At 27.7% G+C, this 23,916-nt stretch overlaps 1 protein-coding gene across 1 annotated transcript; it reads right to left on the bottom strand.

The window, feature by feature from the left end:
- Positions 1-15,078: 15,078 nt before the first annotated feature.
- On the bottom strand, positions 15,079-17,052 carry LOC149062095 (E3 SUMO-protein ligase KIAA1586-like). Its single transcript, XM_089215205.1, has one exon. The coding sequence runs from the start codon at positions 17,050-17,052 to the stop codon at positions 15,079-15,081; it is 1,974 nt and encodes a 657-aa protein (XP_089071331.1).
- Positions 17,053-23,916: the final 6,864 nt, after the last annotated feature.

Genomic DNA, 23,916 nt, shown 5'->3' with positions numbered 1-23,916 from the left:
ACCGTTTACCAGTTTTTTACGATCCATAACTTCCGTAATTGTAAATAGAACCGTAAATGGGGAAAACTTAAATTAATTTGACCGTGTATTGTTTATTAAAATAATAAATACACGTATATCTGTCACCAATTCACCTACAGATCTAAACATGTAGGATGCACGCGATTCGGCTATACCGTAATATTTAACTGCACTTGTTAAGCATCAAAGCGATAACATAATCAGTTATCAGTTGACACTCGTAGCGGTTAGGCGTGTGTTTTTGGTTTCACGAGTTCTGTGTGATTAATTTTTAATTTTTAATTACGTGTTTACAGTTATCAGTGATAATTTTCAATTAAAATTATTAAGATGTCTGCTGATACCAAGTGTATAGTTTGTGATACGCGATTTGCTGAATTGGATTTACCCATAAAATGTGACGGATGTGCTACTCTGGTTCATAATAAATGTGCAAGACTTACTGCATCGGAAATCAAATGCGTATCTTTGAAAAACAGGACTTTAAAATATTTCTGCGCTGGTTGTGAAAATGGTCTTACAGACTTGCCACAGTTAAAATTATTGATAAAAAAATTGCTTGTTGAAGTTGAAGGCTTGAAAAATTCTCACTCATTTAATTCTAACAATTCATTTGATAATGAGTTTCTTATTAATGAAATTAATGATCGTAATAGTCGAGCAACTAATCTCATTTTTTATAATATTGAAGAATGTGACTCTAATCAATCAGATGTATTGCTCATGATATTAATCAAATTAATAATACTATTAGGTCTATTGGTGTTGATTCTGAAATTGTTCCGTTGAAAGTTATACGCTTGGGTCGTTATCAAAGTGGCAAATTGCGCCCAATTAAAGCTGTATTTTCGACCTTATCAAATGCGTTCGATATTTTAAGAAATAAACGAAAACTCTCTCTTCATGTTCCTCCTTCTCGATTAAACATTAGTTCGGATCGTACTCTGCTTCAAAGAGATTCCATGAAGAAACTGCGTGATGAGTTGGCTGCCCGTTCATCCAATGGCGAAACCGGATTAATAATCAAATTTATTAAAGGAGTTCCACGAATTGTAAAAAATTTGGAAGGTTCAACATCTAAGCCCCAGGATTTTTTAAACTCCATGTAATGTACCAAAATGTTAGAGGTGTTAGAACTAAACTTCCTTTTTTTCGTGATTCGGTTAGTAATCTGTGTTGTGATTTATTATACTTATCTGAAACTTGGCTTAATGATACTATTAGTAATATGGAATTAGGACTTTGCGATTATAATGTGTTTAGAGACGATAGAGTCAATATGTTAAGCAGTAGAGGCGGTGGTGTTTTATTGGCAGTTAAGAATAATTATGATTGCTCATTACCTAATTAATGTTGATTGTGTTCCTGGCATTCAACACATTTTTGTGCTATTAAAATACAATAAAATTAATATACTATTAGGTTGTGTGTATATACCTCCATCTTCACATAAGGATATGTATACGAAGCACTGTGAGATAGTTGAAAATATTATTCATAATTACTCTATTTTAAATGTTCTAATTATCGGTGATTTTAATTTATCTGGCTTCCCGTGGTCGGATTATACTTTGTATAATGATCCGGTTGCTAATGTGTTTATACAATCTTATTTATGTTATTTAGGTCTAAAACAGGTTAACAATGTATGTAATTTCCGTAATTACATTTTAGACTTAGTATTAACTAATAAAAATATTGATAATATACGAATGGGTGGGTTGTTCACTTACACCTCTTATTGATTCTTACCATCCACCACTTGATTTTATATATCCTATTTTAGTTTCGAATGTGGTCTCTGAGTCTTTCTTTCCTATCATTCATGATTTTAATAATACTAATTTTAATGATTTAATTGCATTTTTATCCAATATTGATTTAAACTATAATATCTTAAACCTTGATTTAGAAAAATCCATTTCGAAATTTTATGATATCTTAAACCATTCTATTGAAATTTTTGTTCCTAAAGTAAAATTAAACCTTGAACACCGGCATTCCATAACTTGGTCGAACGCATCTCTTAGAAATTTAATTAACTTAAAAAAGCTTGCTCATAAAAAATTTAGAATTTCTAATTCTCAGACTGATTATATGGCTTTTTCAGATTTGCGTAAAAAATGTAAAGTTTTATCTACGAAAGTTCATTCTAACTATATTTTTAAAATTGAAAACAACATTAATATTAATTTGAAATCGTTTTGGAAGTATATCAATTCTTTAAGATCTAATCGTAATAATATTCCACTCTCGGTCTTTTATGATAATATTACTGCAGATAACATGAATGATATTACTAATGTATTCGCCAGTTATTTCTCTTCAGTATATGATACTAATAAGGTTATTGATATCGATTCATTTGATATGCCCGATATTCACACTCAACATTTTTTTTGCAACAATTGTATTATATCGGAAAACGAAATTATAGATTTTCTTGGTTCTCTTAGTAAAAACGCCAGTCCAGGGCCTGACGGTATTCCATCATTATTTTAAAAAATGTGTTGTCATATTATTGCTAAGCCTTTATGTTATTTATTTAATTTATCCTTATCTAATGGTATATTTCCCGAATACTGGAAAAAATCTTGTATATCTTGTATATTCTCAAATCAGGTAACAAAAATGATGTCAGAAATTAGACCAATTTCTAAATTATCAATTATACTGAAAGTTTTTGAAGCTATTATCTCTAAAAAAATTTCTAATTTACTATCTAATAGTATTAGTTTGTCTCAGCATGGTTTTTTACCTAAGCACTCTATTAATACTAATTTATTAGTTTATCAAAATTTTCTTATTAACAGTCTGGATCAAGGTTATCAGGTGGATTCAATATATACTGATTTTGAAAAAGCGTTTGATAAGGTTAATCATTCTTTACTATTTTTAAAGTTAAAACATTTTGGGTTCGATGGAAACTTTCTAAATTGGTTATGTTCCTATCTTTGTAATAGAACTCAAGTAGTTAAAATTTCTTTTCACTATTCCAATGAATACTTAGTTACCTCGGGAGTTCCTCAAGGATCTCATTTGGGACCACTTCTTTTTCTTATTTTTATTAATGATCTTCCTCTTATTCTAGATAGTTCGGTGAATATTTTGATGTTGCTGATGATGTAAAAATTTACTGTAAAGTCAAAGATGTTGTTGACCAAAATTTGTTGCAATATAATTTAAATAAGCTTTTATTATGGAGTAAAAAAAACTATTTATCCTTAAATTATGATAAATGTAAAATTATAACCTTTTCACGTACTAAAAGTCCTGTTTTCCATAATTTTCTTATTGATAACCATCCTCTTAAAAGATGTTCTTCTATTACAGATTTAGGTATTTGTTTTGAATGTGATCTGTCGTTCAAAATAAATCATAAAACTATCATAAATAAAGCGTATAAAATGTTGGGTTTTATTACTAGGAATACTAAAGACTTTAGAAATCCTATTTGTTTAAAAAATTTGTATACTTCTTTAGTTAGATCAAACCTAGAATTTGGCTCTTTAATTTGGTCTAATAACTTTTCAACTTATTCAAATGAGCTTATTAATATACAGTATAAATTTCTGAAAAGAGTTGACTTTATTACGCATTGTACGATTTCCAGAGACTCGTTTCTGCTGGTTCAAGACGCTATAGGACCTATAGTATAGGTATTAACCCTCTCAACATTAGACGTGATCTTATAGATATAATGTTTGTTTATAATATTTTAAATAATAATGTAAACTGCCCTGCTATTTTAAGTTTAATTGGATTTAGAATACCTAATAGATGTACGCGAAATTATGATTTGTTCCATATACCTAATTTTAAAACAAATAGTGGAAAAAATTCTTTTTTCTCAAGAGCTATTTTTAATGCCAATAGAATCTCCACAGTCTTGTATTTTTTTTATTGTCTCGTCAAGTATTTAAATCTAAAACTTTGTTATTTTTAAAACATAGTGCCTAATTATTATTTCTTTGTTTTGTTTTATATACTTAATGTTATCTTTGTATTTCTTATCGTATTGTAAAATTGTTTTTTGTATTATCACATGTCTATCAGTTTTCATATTGTGTCAATTCTTATATTTTATTGTTTTTCTTTCTTTGTTAAAGGGCTTTGGCCCGTTGATTTTTATATAAATAAATAAATAAATAATATTATATTGTATAAGTTTAAAATGTTTTTGTTTTAATTTGGTAAATAATATCAAATACCGAGAATCACTGCATTTGTTTATATAATATGGGCACAGCCGTGGCTGTGCAACGCTCATCGTTATCGTAAATTCAAAAAGTCCAATCTATATATAGAGACTAGCTGAACCCGTGCACTTCGTAGCCCGTTAAAAATTCTATCTCTTTTATGGTCCATAGTTCATATTGTGTGTTAAATTCATTTCATGTGATGATGCTATTAGTATATTTTTATACATAATGATAGATAGTGGTTAAAATATATTATAATCTTACAACGATATTCAATTCCTTATATCATTATGTAATTTTCTTCGTTTTTTCAATATAATGTTGACAATTTAAATATTCAATTCAATGATATTTAGGCATAACACTTTCTAACTTACCATAACTTCTGCCCATATGTCTAATAAAATTCTGTACCAAATTTTGTCACAATCGGTCCAGCTGTTTAAGAATGTATATAGGACTTATCCCCACATCTGACTTAGTTAGATATCTTGGACTTAACTTGGATAAGCGCCTCACTTGGAATAGCCATATCTGTATAAAAAGACTTGGCATAAACGCCCGTCTTCGCAGTCTACGAACGCTACTCACAAATAACAAACACTCCAGTTTAAAAATAAAAGATCTTATGTATAAAACATTACTCAAACCTCTATGGACATATGGTCTTCAACTATGGAGTACAGCAAAAACGTCCAATACTAACAAAATTTAACAATTTCAGAATATTGCTCTTCGGAATATTACTAATTCTCCACCCTTTGTTTCGAATTACACTATACATAATGACCTGTCAATTAAAACCGTGACAGAAGAAGCTAGACGTTTCTACAAAATCTTTCATGCCCGGCTGCAAACACACCAAAACCCACTCATTAAAAACCTATCCACCCTAACATTACCTGGCAACCCCAAGCGTCGATTAAAAAGGAGCTGGTGCCGTGACTTGCTAGGGAACTAATATAAAAAAAAAAAAAAATCAGTATATATAAACATAGCTAGTTTTATACAACCTCCAGTCAAGTGCCATTAGTGGGTGGCTTCTTACTCATGTACTCATTTATTATATGTAGCCCTTATCAAATATGCTAATTGTACATAATTGTACAGATTGTATATATTATTGTGTAAGTTATTTACTAATAACACAGAACAATAATAACCGTCACTAAAGCAACCATTTATAAATAAACAAAAATTGCCATCCTAAAAATAAGTCCAGCTGCTCTCGAGAGTACTTGTTTGTTTAAATGGTTGCCTTGACTACCAAAACATATTAATATTATTTATTTTATTTTTTACTGGGCAGATGGCGCCACTTTAATTTCATCACACCCTCATCATATTTCTCTAGCCCGATAACTTTCTCAAATTTTTAATCCGTAAGAACCTTATCCTGGCAATTACGACCCAAACAAAAAAAGAGTGAGCGAAATCGGTTCAGCCGTTCTCAATTGATGAATTGTTATACATTTTTGTCTCCATTTTTATATATATATAGATTTATATTTTTATCTGCTAGAGGGCGCCACTGGTGTAACTCAGTTTTTGTCTCTAAATCTCTAACTCACAGGAGTTAGGTCCATAATTTATGCTATAAACCAGCTCCCCGACATTCTCTATCATTTAAAAAAAATTTGAGCCAAATCGGCCCAGCCGTTCTCAACTGATGCAATTTCGAATTTTTTGTCTCCATTTTTATATATATAGATATATAATAATATTTAATAATATAAAATTATTAAATAATAATTATCAAAATAGTTTTTCCAATACATGTATTGAAAACTGAAATATAAATAAAAACATTTTTTTTTTCTGTTATTGGATACGCCATAATATTTATTTTCAATATAAAATTGCCACCACCCCCCCTAATAAACTAAAGAACTTGGCACCCCGGACAATAAGGGACACTTCCTCCCCTACTGATTCCTCCTCATCCCCTGCCGAGTGACGATTATCGTTGCCCGTAGATTGGGTTGGGTGGATATCATAATATAGTGCTTTGTAATGATTGTATGTTAGAAGTTGAACATTGCTTACAATTAATGGTAGTATGGTACGTTATGGGATCCAATGTACCTATATTAATAAGCTGTGTTACACACATAATCTAAGTATGTTCTTGAATAATTTATCATTGGTTAGGTGATACATTTATTTTTGAAACATTATCCATTTCATAATTAGGTATAATAAATTCATAGAATCCAAGAACATTGATTTAACAGGATCAAAGTCTGGTATATCTAACAATGATGATCTACCTGCTCCTAAATGATGCTCTTTTTGGTTTTTCATTATAAAAGTACTTTTTGTGCGTAGCTTAGACGCCATACTAGGATATACTCTTTTCTTGTTAATTGTCTTTCCTCTGGTCTCACAGCGCTCACAGGCATAAAACCCTCTTTGTCCTTTACATTTTTATTCAACGATCTGGCAAACGTGTCACACGAGAATCCAACAATTTCTACTTTAAATGTCATTTGACCAATAGTTACTCCATTTTTTATCAAATGTTTTGCTTCTTTGACATAATCTTCTAAAAAATAATCTATATTCTGTGGTTTAGAATTACCACTATATACAGCTACAATAAATGGTTGTGAGTCATAATCATTATGCAAAATAAGTCTCAAGTTTGGCTAGTATTATGACAAGTAACACTATTGAAGGAGAAATATTTAAGTTTCAAAAATTGTATAAAAGCCTTTTGCCTTTAACCATATCTAAATAGAATGATTTACAAAAATTGAAGCAATTTATGCCTTTAGACACTCATTCCTTTTATGATACGTTACCTCATTGAATACTTTCAAAACCAAAGCAGCTAAAATATAATATTTTTCTCATTCTTGTATGTTTCAAATTTTGTATTATTATTTATTTTCCTAAGTACCTACCTAGTATAAATATTGTGTACTTATATTATTAATATAAAGATTGAAAATAGGAACTTAAAGTCTAAATTGAAGAATAAATTTAAAACAACAGTTTTTCTGACTTGTTATTAATAAGACTGAATATTTTAATTTTTAATTATTTTTAGGTGTTTTCATATTATATTATATTGAACATTTTTTAATGTATTGGGAATAATAACTTAAATTTATGACAGTTGTTTTATTTTGTGTTAAAATTTATATTATGTTATTCTTACCTCATAGAATTAGAAGTCTAATTGATTTTTTTTTTTTAAAGTTTATCTATTTTAATATTATGTATAAAACAATTTAAATCACTTGAGTTTATATTAACTTAAATTTAAATCAGTTGTTTTATATCAAGTGCAATTTTATGTTTATTTATGAACAATACTTAAGTCATTTCCTATAGTTAGAAGTCTGATTGATTTTTATTTTTAAAAAAGTTTATCTGTTTTAATAATATGTATAAAAAAATTTGAATCAATTAAGTTTAATTAACTTAAACATTTAAGTCAGTTGTTTTATTTTATATCAAGTGCAATTTTATGTTTATTTATGAATAAAGTTTGTCATTTCCTAAAATCAAAGGTCTGATTGTTTTTTATTTTTAAAAAAAGTTTAATTTTGTATAAAATAATAAGTTATTAGTTAATAATCATTTCACAAAATTGTTAAAAAACATATAAAAAAAAATCCATTTTATGTCAATAGTAGTTAAAATTTTAAATCAGGAGAAGCAAAATATAGGCGATTTCGTTGTACCAAACACCGGTTAGGTCTACAGACTACAGAGAAATAAACACATACAAAATTGACAAACTTTATAAATTACCGATTTTATAATATTATCAGATTATCAGAATATTTTTAATACAGTTTATATAGTTATTGGTACTTTTCTTATCCGTTATAATAAGTTACTATACCTAGCTATAGGTAAATAGAACACGTTTAACTTTAATTGTTGGAATTTACCAGTTGATTATGTACTATAATATAATAATCTACTAAACTGTCTAAATTGTATAAATACAGTTTAGTGATATAATAAATGATAATCGCATCAGCCATACGATAATATACTGACATATACCCAAGTATTTAATTAGAACTATAATAAATCTAACTGTAATTTAAATTATATAAAAAAATATTGTACAACAATTTTTCTAATTCTTTGAACTACCTGAAGAAATGTGAGTTTTCTGTTTATTTTGAGTTATAGACACTATCCACACAACAAATTAATATATTTAAGATATTTTCAAAATATATAGAACTGAATATTTATATACTCAAAATATACTATTATAAATATACTCAAAACATTTGAGGAAAATATTAAGATATTCCCAAAACATTTTCAAAATATATTTTGCAGAAGTACCGATGTTTTCAAAACATTTAACCCATTTATTTTCAAAATATTGTAGTAAATATTTTTTCAATGTAATTTTAAAATATTTAGACAATATTTGAAGAGATAATAATAAAATTGAAGTATTGCCACAGATTGATATCAATGGTATAATAATTTAATGTTAAATATAATTATAGAATAGTTTATAAAAAAAGACTTGATATATGTTATATATGTATATTTAAATACCATCAATAAAATATTATCTCAATTAAAATTATATAATATTAATATTATATTATATATAATACCCATTTAAATAAATAAAAAAAAACAGTACATAAGTAATATTGTAAATCATACATTATAAACATGAGAATTTAATTAAAAATTGTGTTACAAATTATACAATACATCTTGTATCAAAAATAAAAATAATATCATATTTCAATATTACATTTTGTATTCATAATAATAATAAAAAAAAAAAATTAGAAGTTATACAAGCTATTATTTTATTATCTTTGAAAAAGTTTTGTTATATATAATATTGAATAAAACACACAAATAAAGAAATGTTTAATGATGACAAAATAATAAAAATCATGTTTATATACATGTTTAAAAAAAAAATCAATACATAAGTAATATAGTAAGTTATACATACTAAACATAAGAATTTAGTTAAAAATTGTGTTGCAAATTATACATTAAATCTTGTATTAAAAATAAAAATAAAATCTTATTTCAATATTACATTTTGAATTCATAATAATAAAATAAAAAATCGGGTAAGTCGTGGATGTCGCTCTGCTGTACAGTAGGTTACTGTAATGGATGGGATTAAATTTGAATGCGAAATACGAAAAACGATTCTGAACGGAGATGATTTGTCAGTCTAGGATATAGGTATTATATTTAAATATTGTCATATATTCTATTTTGAAACAAATATATTATTTTTCAATTAAGTCGCATTTTGCATAAGGCGTGGTTAATCAATTAGTGTAGTTATCATGTAGTTATCATAATTCATAATACCTTATATATACGAATACCTGGTTTGAGGATAAATCGTTATCATTACACGATTTCATAAAAATTTAAAACTTAAACGCTCAAAACATTTTTCCTATAATGACGCTTCAAATTTTCTCTATAGCTATTTGAAGCAAAACTGTTGGAATACTTGGTGTTAAATTTTATAACCTTAGATATAAATACAAACAATATTATGAATTTTGAACTACAAAATAATTTGCAAATATTCATGGTTTAGACGAATTTCTGTCAATATTTGAAATTCAAATGCTAATAAAAATTTAATTTGAATTTCCGGTGGACATTTTTTTTGTGATAAAGATTGACAAATTTGTAAGGAATCTTGTATTAAATTTTCAAATCTTAGATTTAAAAAGAAATTTTTTTATGAATTTCTAGTTTATAATAATTTGCGAATTTTCGTGAATTTTACGTATTTAGTCAAATTTGAACTGTAAATACTTGTAAAAAAAAAAATGTGACAATACATTTCTTTTATTTTTCAACTGCTATTGTAAAAATATATTATGAGCCTTGTATTAAATTTTCAAATCTTAGAATTAAAAAGAAAAACTTTTATGAATTTCGATCTAAGATAATTTGAAAATTGCCGTAATTTTTACGTACCTATTAAGTCAATATTTGAATTTCAAATGCTAATAAAAAAAAATCGTGCCTATGTATTTTTATAATTTTTTAATCACTATAAGAATAACTTAGGAGGAACTTTGTATTAAATTTTCAAGTATTTTGATAGGGCCATAAAAATTTTATCGACACTTCAAAAAAAAATTTTCAGAAAAATTGAAAATTTCAGTTGTCTATAAATACCTCAAAAAAGTCAAAATATTTTGAAAATTAAATCGTGTAAAGAAAATGCCAATCTAAATAACTGGTAAAATTTTTCAAGTATCTATGACTTATACTTTTTGAATAATAACAAATGTTTAAAATCATTTGAGGATAAATCGTTATCGTTACGGTATTTCGTAAAAATTTAAAATTCAAACGCACTTAAAATTTTTCCTATAATGATGCTTCGAGTTTTCTCTATAGCTATTTGAAGGAAAACTTATGGAAAACTTAGTGTTATATTTTTGATCCTTTGTTATAAACAGAAAAAATTTTATGATTTTTAAACTTCAAAATTACTGAGGTGGTCTAGCAAGTGGTCTAAGAAATAATAAGTATGCCAAATTATGTTCATCATTGTACAAAGAATAAAGCATTTCTGCTGAATAACATTTATCTTTTGTTCGGCTGACTTGGAAATGAACTTTGAGTTCATACCATTGATCAACTATCCTGACTACAGCACTTTCTATAGACAGCCACCGCGTATTACAGGCTTGAACTATTTTTAATGGAACATGATTTTCATTCAAACATTTGTATATATCTTTATAGGCTTGTTGACGTAATGTAGATTTGGAGAACCAATTATAAGTTTCTGAAATTAAATAATCTAAATGCCGAGGAATAGTTTCAGAACAAGCGTGTGAAGTTGCTAACTGTTACGAGTGGCATACACATCTTATCAAAATCAAATGTGGATTATCTTTTTTTTAAATAGCATGTACTCTACTATTAACGCCAACCATGACACTATCATTATCTGAGCCGATTCCAATTAAATTATTCAATTTCAAATCAAATTTTTTTAATGAATTCTTGACAGCATCAACTATTGCTATAGTTATTCAGTAAGTTCTTCAAGACTCAAAAACGTAGTTACAATTTTATTTAATAGCTTACTGAAATAAATAATAGCAATACCCAAATATTTCGATACTGATATATCGGTTGACTCGTCAATGAGTAAGCTATATTTTGAAAAGCCTATATCATTTTTCAGTACTGTAATAAAGAATGGTGCTAGAACGTTTGTTATAATTGCTGAACATTTAGTTCTATGCAATTTAAAATATTTTTCAGGAAAATGATGGTTGCATAATTCGCCGAGATGGTCAATAGCAAGAATAGCACTGTGAGTGGTAACAAATAATGTCATTGCAGCCTGTGCATGTTGCGAGTTTAAATTAACTGGTTTAAACTTAATACCCCCTTGAGGATGGATACGTACCGCTTTAATTGATGTTAAATGCTTTGCAGTATTGCTATAGTTTAACAAATCAGCTTTTCTAGCACGAATTTCACTGCGACATATCTTACAATATGCCTTTTCTGGATCACCCTCTACTACTTGGAGCCAGTCACAAAATATTTTTTCTTTCAACCATTCTTGTCGAAATTTTTGTTTATATTGAGGTTTACCCATTTTACGTTGACTATATTACAGTAAATAGTAAATACTAAAAGTGTGTTGTGTACTTGTGTCCTGTGTATAGACTATAAAGAATAGATTACGGAATACGGCAGTACGGAGGTTAGTATGTGGAGGTATGGCTTCTACCAGCCTCGTGATAAAAACTTTATACTCCGATATCATCTTATAATTTCAACTTCAGCAGCTAGCAGCAGCCTTATCATAAAATGATAGTTTTTAATTTAATTTTAAAAAAAATTTGCAAAATATTTTCATGTCTCAATGACCAATACCAATAGCTCAAACAAACCGAAAAAAACACAAAAAACCATTATAACCAGATTTAATTTGTAAAAATACTATAAAACCCACTAGCAACTATATGTATACAATTTTTACCCGACAAGTGACAACTCAAAAAAACTAGATCTAGTCTTAAAAAACCAACTTGGCAGCACTTTAAGGTGTAGTGTACTGTGTACTAGTGTGTATTAGTAGTCGCATGGGCTGCTAACTCGTATTCATACATTGTTGACGTCTAGGTAGACAAAAGTAATGCCAATGTACGAACATTGAGAGTACTCATGTTGGCATTCCTAAAAGTTTTTAAGGTTATGTACTTAATTGAAAATTACATTCATAGAAAATTAATAAAATTAAAAGTTGATTACCTACATTTGCAATTGTTAATTCCTGCGTGTTATGTACTCATATGTCATTAGTATCAAAACTCAAAAGTCTAAGTCCTGCTCATCCAATCTCCAGTCCTACTGTACTACTACTTGTTTTTCTATAGTCTCTACTCTCCAAGTCTCTAAGTCTGTCAAAAGTCGAAACGCTTTTCGTTTTTAACGTTTTACTTTTTTTGTGTTTTATTCACTATTCAGCCGTTGTGTTCAAAATTGCTTGTAATGCCATCACCAATATGTGTTGTCTTTAACTGCAAAAGTAGAAACAATATTTTAAAACACTGTTTTCCGAAAAAAGATATAGGTACCAAGATTTGTAAAGTGGATTGAAAGGTCAGGTAATCCAAAATTACTAACCATGACACCAGAGGAGATTTATAAAAGCTGAAATTTTTTTCTGCCATGTCCACAGTCATGGCTTACGAAATATAAACCCAACTTGCTTCCATTTTCAAAATTCATTTAAATCACTTATTATCAATAATTTCATTTCTTCTCAATCTGTAGGTGCAAACTCTCAAAAAAATAATCGTGAAAATTTAACTATCCTCAAGCAATCATTAACTTTAAATAAAAAATCTATTAATCCAATCCAAATTATTCCACAAATAAACTTTTCTTCTATTACTCAAAATCCTATAATTCCTCAAAAATCTAAATTAGCTCTATCATGCCAAGCTTATGTTTCTGGTGAAATTGTAAATAAAGTAACAAAATTAACATCTAATTGAAAATTTTGTTTAGAAGTTTTAAAGTCAACAAATGTCAAAAATGATCAAATTTTAAAAACTCGACAATACAACAACTCTTTTTTACAAACACCTTCAATAATTTCAACCAACATATATGCACACATTTTAAGTAAATTTAACTCTGTCATTAACATAATATTTAAAGAACCAAATATTAAATTATTTTTTTTTAATAAAATTAATACTGAAATTAAAATTAACAATATATGTTTACATCATGACACCAAAAGCTTATTTATAAGTGCTGCATTCAATATATTAATTTTCGCTTTTACGGTGAATGTAAATAGAGTACTGAAAGGTGAGAAATTAAAAATGCTTTACTCTGAAGAAGGTACAATTCTTTGTCTAGCAGAAAACTATTTCAAGCATTTTAAAATGAAAAAAAATAACATTTTACAAAACTGTAATAAACTCAATATCTGATTATACATAATTATTAAATCAAATCAAGCACTTGTTAAAGTACTTATTGCCTAATTTTTTCTTTAAGATAAATTTAAAAATAACAATTAATTTACCCTATAATATGTTGTACCTAATTACAATATATTATTATGTTCATTTTTGTAATTGTACATATATTAATTATATATATATATATTAGTATTTTATATTATATATATATATATATATATATATATATATATATATATATATATATATATATATATAATTTTTATACAAAATATAATATATATATATATATATATTATGTTATAATATACTGCAAAATTGTTTTTGTTTTATTTTTTTTGTTATGAATAAATCATAATTTTCCATTATTAATACATTTGATATTTATACTAAATAAATTTATTTCATTATGAAGATGAAATTAGCAATTGGTTATTAGGTACGCAAATAACAATAGAAGGAGTAAAGAATATTATAAAAAAAATAAAAATAGTAGCAACAATAATATTGAATTAAAGGTATAACGTGAACAATTAGAAAAAGGCGCCATATTATATTGTTATTAGTTGGGCTAGACATCCACCAGGAGCGCTTTTGTGTCAACAAAGTATTTGCCGAGAGTGCCCTGTCTATTATAATATTATATTTAGTTTTCTGTGAGTAGTGTGAGTATTGAATAGTGAATAGTCGATAGATCGTCAGCGTTGCCAGATTTAGGGAATTTTCCTCTTTCCGGGGATTTTAGACCACTACAAGGAAATTTTAAGGAAACTGGCGATTTTAACTATTTTTCAAGGATTTTTCATATACTGGAAAATTACAGAAAAAAATTGTTAATTAATAATTATTTATTAAATAATTAATAATTATTTTATTGAACATAACACATCCTTAATGAGCTTTATAATTCTTTAATAATATCATCATTACAGTAAATTATATTAAAACTGTATAGGAGGTAGTTTAAATAAAATAACTATTTTTAGTCAGTCTTTGAGAAAAAATAAATTTATAAACCTTTTATAAAGAATACATAAAACTGAAAATTATTATAATATAAGTAATCATCAAAATAACTTAACAACAAATAAGTAGGTATACATTTAAAATTGATAACAAAACATAACTGAAATATTATATTAAACAGTAGTTAAAATAAGATAACTATTTTTAGTCAGTCTTTGAGAAAAAATAAATTTATAAACCTTTTATAAAAAATACATAAAACTGAAAATTATTATAATATAAGTAATCATCAAAATAACTTAACAACAAATAAGTAGGTATACATTTAAAATTGATAACAAAACATAACTGAAATATTATATTAAACAGTAGTTAAAATAAAATAAATATTTAACTATCTAATACATTTTAGGTAGGTACATATATTATACATATTACATATTATTGGTATGCTTGCCAATCATATCGGAAGATATATCAAAGTTGAAGCAAGATTTCTGTTGGTTGTTTAATACATTTTTTGAATGCAATATACCAGTAATAGTATCAGTAGAAAGTTTATTTCGGAGCTTAGTTTTATTAATATTTATTGTGCTGAATACTCTTTCAACACACGCGCTACTATGCGGTAATGTTAAAACGTATCCAACCAATCTGTTCATAAGTGGATACTTTTCTTTATCATTACCATATTTTTCAGTCTTGATGATTTTCCAAAAGTCCATTAAATCCAAAGTGAAATCAATATTAGAATTTCTAAGAAGTCTCCATTCTCTATCTATGTCGTTCATATTTATATTTAATTTAGGAAAATGTTTTGCCGCTAAAGTAATGCTTACAATGGTTTTTATGTTCTTTGGTTCAATAAAAGAGAGTGTCTTCAATAATTGCATATGTGCAGAATTGAATGGGAATCTTTTGTAAATTTGTGAAGTGCATTCAACATAGAAATGCAAACAGTTGGTAATGAATTCATTTTTTGCCGATGTTGGAAACTTGTTACCATCAGATAATGCCAAAGTACACGATCCTCCTAAATATATTTCATTGTGTGTTAAAAAATGTGATGGATTTCTGTACTGTACTAACGAAATATCTACATTTTGAATATATTCAGGTTTTAAGTAGCATTCCAAGATGGATTTATATGAAGCTGCCATTCTATCATAAGCGAGATGTATCTGAGGACTTTGTGACTGAAATAGAATGTTTAAGGTGGTTAATATAGGTAAAACAAAGTCTAAAAACTGTAAGTACAGGTCAGTACATGGATTTGATATTTTTTCAAATATATTATTGGCTTTTTGGTCAATTAGTAATTCACCTTGAAAATATAGTTTCAAAGCATTTAACTGTTCAAGAACTCTTTTTACACACGAATGAAGAGACAGCCAACGTGTTTGGCTTGGTTGTAGTAATTTATGTGGCTTACTTTCTACAAAAGATTGAAAATTTTTAAATTCGGATTGCCTCTTAATACTTTGATGCATGTATGTGTATACTTCTCTTATAAAATCTTCAACATAATTAGGTAGTTTTTCTGCAGCATATGAGGCACATAGTGCCAATGAGTGGCACATACATTTCATGACAAAAATGTGTGGAATTTCATTATCTAATAATGTTTTTACAGAATGTCTGACACCAAACATCGTTGAAGCGCCATCAGAAGCGAAACCAATCAAATTATCTTTATAGGGAATGGAGTTATTATTAAAGAAATTGATAATTTCGCTATAAATATCATTAGCAGTTGCATGAGCCATCTCTTTTAAATAACAAAATTCATCTTTTACAACAAATTTGTGTAAATCAATAATGCGAACAACTAACGCTAAATGCTTAATAGAACTTTTATCAGTGGATTCGTCAATAAGTATGGAAAAGTATTGATTCTTCATTCTAAAAATTAGGTTTTCAAATGCATCTTTTCCAATTACTTGACTAACTAAAGCGGTCGCTTTTGTACGGTTACATGTCATGGTTTTTACTACTTCCGATTCTGGAGATATAGATTTAAACATTTGAACAAGGTGGTCAGATGTCCGTAGTGAAATATTGTGTTCAGTTATGAACATAGCTAGTCGAATTTCAGCTTCTTTCTTTCTAAATTCAAGTGAATTATGATGCGCAATTATTTTATCGACCGGTGGAATATTGGAAACTGCCTGTGAATTTTTTTTATGTTTTTCTGACCCTGAATGTTTTCGCACAGCAGAAATACCACCAAGGTATTCATCACCACACACCTTACAATGGAAATACAAATTACCTTTTTTGCCACTTGTAAGCCATGCCGAAAATTCTTTATTTTGCTCCCAACTTTTCCGGTACCGTTGTGTGTAATGTTTTTTCTTTGGCCAGTGTTTCTTATAACGTGTTCCAGGAGATTCATCACTTGACGACATTATAGTATTATACACAATATTTAAATGAAATTAAAATGTTTATTCTAAATATTTCTATTTTGATTTGACTTTTATGTCAAGTCAAGATTTGAAAAAAAGAAAACTGCGGTCTGCGAGTGTGACTAGTTATAACTTTCTGAGTCCGAGTTGCTTGATGTTTGATGTTTGATAACAAAATTGATAACTATTATTCTATTCATTCATTATTCTGTGATAATAATAATATTAAAGTGACAGTGACGCAATGCAGTAGTGCAGCTGCAGGCTGTACTCATTACGCATGTACACTCTGTAATTCACATTGTACACTGTAATACAGTATTACTGTAGTGTATAAATTGTATTTATTTAGGTTAAGTGCATTGGAAAATTTTTTTAAGGAAATCCGGGGATTCATTGGGAAAACAAGGAAAACTGAGGATTTTTAGACATATAAATAGGGATTTTTTAATTTTTTGTCTGGCAACACTGTAGATCGTTCACTTGGCCGGCTACGCTGTTTGTGCGAGGTGAGCCGAAGCGAACTGTGAAGTGCGCACTTGTTCTACTGTCGTTATATTTATAATTTAAATAAATTGTCTTTAAAAGGAATCTGTTCTTGGCTTATTACGTCCAGAAGATAACAAATGCGTCACGGCGTTGACGATAATATAATATATTATTATGCTGAAATATAAACATGGGACGAGCTGGTGACGATTGTCGTGGGTTATATTAATATTATTGTTGTATATTGTGTACAGAGTAGAAAAAAGTGATCTAGTCACTCGATTTCCTCGAAGGCCGCTCTCTAACGCCGTCACCGGCTCATCAATATATGTATAACGGCGACATACAGTAATAATAAATTAATACAGAACACGATACGTTTGTGTAAACTAGAAGGATTTATATGCGGAGAGGTTGCTATAAAACATAAAACAAATGTATTATGATGTGTGTCTGTTTCACTGTTCACGACTATAATCTATTATTATTAAGTTTTCAACATCGATTAAATTGTACTTAGGAACAATACCCTATAGTCTATACTACATATTATATACATTATACATGTATCATTAATCGCGCTGATGGCAGCATTTTCAATAATAATAAATTATATTATTTATTCTAAGATTTTATACAAATCGCGACCCGCGGACATACATATATTTATAATTTATCTTATATTTTCCTGATGATATCCGACGTCTGCTTCACTGTTGTCTGTTATTATATTACAATATAATAATCGTACGAACCACCTCCCGTACATCGATGTACAGGAGTCGTATTGCACGGGTGGGACGGGTATATAGGTATATAATAATATTATCACGTTGTTGTGTAAACCATAAACCATAAACGTCCATGGCATGGACTCTATGCCCTATGGGAATCGACGTACCTACACAACTAACGTTTTTGTTGTCGTGTCGAGAAATGCCATTTTTGATTTTTCCCATGGTCGTAATAATATTATATTCATGTATATTTTTGTTAATAGTGGATTAATTTTTTTGCATCGTCAATCTTTGGTGCGATGAAAATAAATTATATGGCTGTTGTGAAAAAAAACACGTCGAGTAAAATATTTTAATTTTACTTGTGTTAATATTTCTGTTTTCTGTTTTTATTTAAAAAAAAAATGTATTCACTATTAATACAGTTTTACAAGGTACAGTGAAACCTCTAAATACCGGACACTCGATCGCTTAAACGTCGTCCGCTATTTGGAGGTGTCCGTTAAAGGAGGTTTCGCTGTACCTATAATAAGTTAGTTTTATAACATTAACTATACATAACAAAGCAAAGAAATATTCACAAAGAGATACTTAAAATTAATTTTGATTGAATTATTGCATTATTTTGTACAAATCAAAGATCTAAAATTCTAAACTATAATTGTATTCTAAACACTTCACGATGCTTATCTACGTCGTATTAGATGTGAATTTTGTAGAATATTTTTATTGTTTTTATAGTTTATACACCCGTTTCTCATAGACCATGTTCAATAAGTTCATGGATACCTAAACATTATGTAATTATTTATTTCGGTGAAATTAATTGCTAATACTTTTTATTTGTTGGATAGTAGATAGATTTATAGATTGTATAGTACATTGTGTAGTGGTATCTATACTTATTGTTATGACCAAAAAAATTAGAAATTTAATGTTAAGAACAGTGTTTTATTGAAACATAGGATTGACTAAATTAGGTAATATTATAACACCGGCCCAACAGAAACCCATTAAATCCGCGGATAGGTATAGCATGTTATAATGATGTGAATGGATATCGAGCGATAACCACGTGGGAATATAATATTATTGTGTACATTATGATATCGTTATGTTTGGGCTACAGCATCGTCATTATAATATAAAATAACAACTCGACAAACGATCCAAATTAAACATAAATAAATTTCAGAGCTACGTAAATTGCATGAAATAATTTATTCACTGCACGTTATCATCATCGTCGCAAAACGCATGTTTCGGAATATTGGCTCCGGATAATAGGTTTTGTCATCTTTTTTGCACGACGTTCTGTTATCTATTTAAATATATATATATATATATATATATATATATATATATATATATATATATATATTATATATATGTAAATAAAAAAAAATATGATAATTATTGTAAGAAGTCATCAAACTACTATTCCAGAAATATTTCATGTACATACATACTGTGTTTTATATATTTTAAATATTTTATTCAAAAATATACCACCTATATTATTGCTCTGAGTAAAAATTTGAGTGAACGATATTGTACATGTTGTACATTTTTATCTAAATATTGTGGTTGTTGCAAGTTAACGGTGTATACATTTTGAAAAATGTAGTTTTTAGACAATGATGTGTTTTCGTTGTCATATTCACAACGAAAGTTATTTAAAAGATGCGGCAAGGGTCAACAGAGAAGATTCGTAATGCTAGCGAAGGAGATCGCAAATAATGTCGTCGAACACGTTTAAATTAACCATTATATGTACCTATCTACAGCAAATAGAAAAAAAATTATCTCTGTCGTCTGCATTTAGTGATGGTAAGAAATAGCAGTAGCAGCTATTATAGCACTGCTATTTTACCATAGCAATCGCAGACTGCTATCTACACATTATTTACTTTTAGCGTGCAGGCTACACTGACGTCTGACATAATGGCTAAACAAATTATTACAGTAAAATAGCAGCTACTAAGTACTGCTATCACAGAATAACAGAATTCTGTTTGTTATCCTGTTATCAATAATAGAATTAATAAGTGTATATGTATTAATAAGTGTATAAGTGTATTAATAATACCTAACCTAACTTTGTCGATGACGACAATCGTTACAATAATTATAAAATTATAAATAAAATGATAATTGATTTTAAAATTCAAAGTAGCAGTTGTTTATAGATTCATACTTTGTTAATGATAATTTTTAATTTTTAATAATATAATAATTAATAAGTTAAATTAGGTATTTTGGTTAAGAAACATGAACAGCTCTACTTTATTACTGCTTAATCTAGTACGCCGACAAATAATCAATAACCCAGATTTTGAAAACATACGTTCACAAGGCCACTGATGTGCCAAGACAACAGAGTGTTTTCCTAGCTAACTGGCTCAAATATCGGTAATTATGATTATTTTCTTGCCACCATTTCAAAGGATCTGCATTTCTTTGTTGCAGTGAATCTTCCAAATACCGCAGTACTTCTATTATTGCCCTAGATGTATTTGTGCCAACAGGTTTCTTTTGAGTCACTTTAGTATCTACGGTACTCCAAATTGAAAAACTATTTTTAGGTTCGGTTGAATCATTTGGAATTGATTGCTCCTCGGATAACCTCGGTGTTTGTAATTTAAAAAATTGTATGAAATACCTCTTTTGATGAATTAATTTGTATCCAATGATTGGTTTTGATATGAGATTTTAAATTTGTAACAATTGTTTTAAAAGAGTACTTCCTTTTGCAAATATTACACATTGCATAATGTAGTATTTTCAACTACTGTAAAATGTGCCCAAATATTACTTGTTTTTGGTTTCATAATGTATATTTTAATTACAACTCAAAAAAAACTCAATAAACAAAACAAAATCATAAAATCAAACAGCAGTTCAATGCTGTGCAAATTGAAAACAGAATATCTTTTTGGAAATTTATTTGGAAAATATACAATACCTACCAGTTTTGCAACAATTATTTATATTTTTCATTTACTATATAGTATAGTTAGTACTATAGTACTAGAGTAGTAGAGTACTATAATATAATATACCTAGTTACATATTATTTTGAACTCTAATTATGTCATATATTCTCTGGTCTTATCTTAATAGCATCAATAACAATATAATCTTTGATTCAATGTTAGGATGCACCCAAAGGCCACAATAGATACCTACAATATCTTACTGAAACTACATTGTATGTATTTACAATTTTCACATAACTAAATAATATTAATCTAAGTAAATAATAAATATATATTCTCTTCTCTTTGTTAATATAATATTATATTATAATGTAATATTATTTTCCAATCTAAACGCTATTATTAGTCCTCTTATCTCCCTGCTAACCACAGTCCTCAATTCACTTCTAACTAAAGTTGCTTAGTTGTTATTATTTATCATTGTTAACAATAATCACCTCATTATGTTTTTATCTTATCTTTTTTCTCTCTATTATTTTATATATGCTAAAACTATTATTAACATTATATTCATACCAATGTTATCGTTTAAATTGTACACACAAATTCTATTTATCGTTTTAATCTAATTGTCGAACTATAATAGCTTTATTGCTGATGGTTCTAAAATAAAAAAAAAAAAATGTAATATTATGTATAAAACTGTATCTAAATAATGCAATTTAATATGGTAATATAAAACAATAAAATAAAATTGTTCTTGTAATAGCCAAAGTGTAATTTTAATTATAAAAATATATATATTACAAATAGGTAATAGCCGCTAATATGTGATAATAACGAATCAGTAATAGTGTGTATAGAAAAATACAAAATAGCAATAGCAATTGCTATTATAGCTATATAGCAATAGCTATAGCTATTTAAATAAATAGCATTTTACCATCACTATCTGCATTTAAGTACGACACTTTGATTGATTTTTAGTACGATACTTATGTTATGATATGACTGTTAGGGTTATCAATAGGGTCCGGATTTGAAGGCAAATGCCTTTCTTTTATTAATCATAATAGAAAAATAATTTTTATACAAAAATGTGTTTCATTTAATTTCTTAAACGAGAGATTTTTTTTTTTTGCCTTTTTACTTATAAATGCCTTTTTGCTTTTTTTTTTACCTTTTGTACTTATAAATGCCTATTTTGTGTTTAATTTTCAGTTGATTTTATAATTTTATACCCAGCTAGAGTATTATCACTTTAAATGGGTTTTATTATTCGCAATATTTATCGATATCGTCTTATCGAGTATTTGGTATGGCCATAAAATTACCCGTACACCTATTTAAAGATTAAGATATGTTCGTAATGCGTAGATTCAAGATTGTTCGTCAGTCCATCATAATTTAGATAATTATTTAAGTATGAAATACGCCCCGATAACTTCGGTGGACGTAGAAAGATCGTTTTCGATGTACAAAAATATTTTAACCCCTAACCGTAGCCGTTTTTCTGAAGACAGCTTATCAAAATACATTGTAGTCAAATTTTTTTTTAATACCAACTAGTTTATTTTGCAATCAATTAACTGGTATAACTCAAGTAAGTTAATATTTAAAATTGTTTTTAACTAATTTTCAGGACAAACCTGGTTAAAGAAAAAGGTACCAAATTTATTTATACAAAATAGCATAAACTTAATATAGTTTAGCATTCATGCTCATTTTTAATTTGTAATTTTCTCAAAATGTGTGCATTTGAAAGTGTTTAAAAAATGTTCACTATTTTATTTTGTATTATATTTATGAATTGCCTTTTTTTGCCTTTTTTTTACATTTTAAATGCTTTTTTTTATTGATTATATTGCCTTCAAATCCGAACCCTAAATATTGATAACTATTGACAGTCAATAAAACGGCCCCTTAAGAGGACGCGACACCCGCATGTGTTGTCTCCGTCATACAAGTGAGTAGCATAGCAAATTTTACGCTCAGCAGAACACGTTTATCTCCGTTAATTTAAGAGTGAATTGACCTATTATAAAACAAGATTATTACCGAGGACATCTCATAGGATTTTTATTATATTTTAATTTTAAAGCGAGTAATAAGTATTTTAAAATTTAAAATTATTTTTATATCTAAAAATACTCATAATCTCTACCTAAGACCTAGGACCATTTTTTGGATGGTATTATGGACATTTGTCAATAATAAATTAAAAACATTTCTGTTAATTACATTTTAATGTAACTTAAATGTGACTATAATTAACCATTTAAAAACAAAATGTCAAGTTTTGGTTAGTTTGCTATAATGTCATAGGTATGAAAACGCGGAATATGTCCATTCATATGTATGGCAGTTGATCCATTAAGTCTAGGCGACTGCCTCGAATTAGAGAAGAAAAAAATTTCTTGTGAACAATTAAATTGAGTTAAGAGGACGTCGCACTCGCATACGTTTTCTCCATCTTACACGCGTACGATATAGCAAATTGTACGCTCAGAAGAACACATGTAACTCCGTTAGTTTAAAAATTAGAGTGAATTTAGGTACCTCTTATAAAATCTATAGGTAAGATTAGTATCTAGACAACCTTATAAGCTTTTTGTTATATTTTAATTTTAAAGCAAGTAATGGCTATTTCAAGATGTACAAACAATTTACAATGTTAAAATGCTCATAACTCACTTTAA

This window comes from Diuraphis noxia, unplaced genomic scaffold, assembly GCF_037042655.1.
Source record: "Diuraphis noxia isolate RWA-SAM2 unplaced genomic scaffold, SU_Dnox_SAM2 contig0001, whole genome shotgun sequence".
Taxonomy (NCBI): Eukaryota; Metazoa; Arthropoda; class Insecta; order Hemiptera; family Aphididae; genus Diuraphis; species Diuraphis noxia.
The sequence above is the reverse complement of the archived record's forward strand: the minus strand, read 5'-3'. Positions and strand labels throughout refer to the sequence as shown.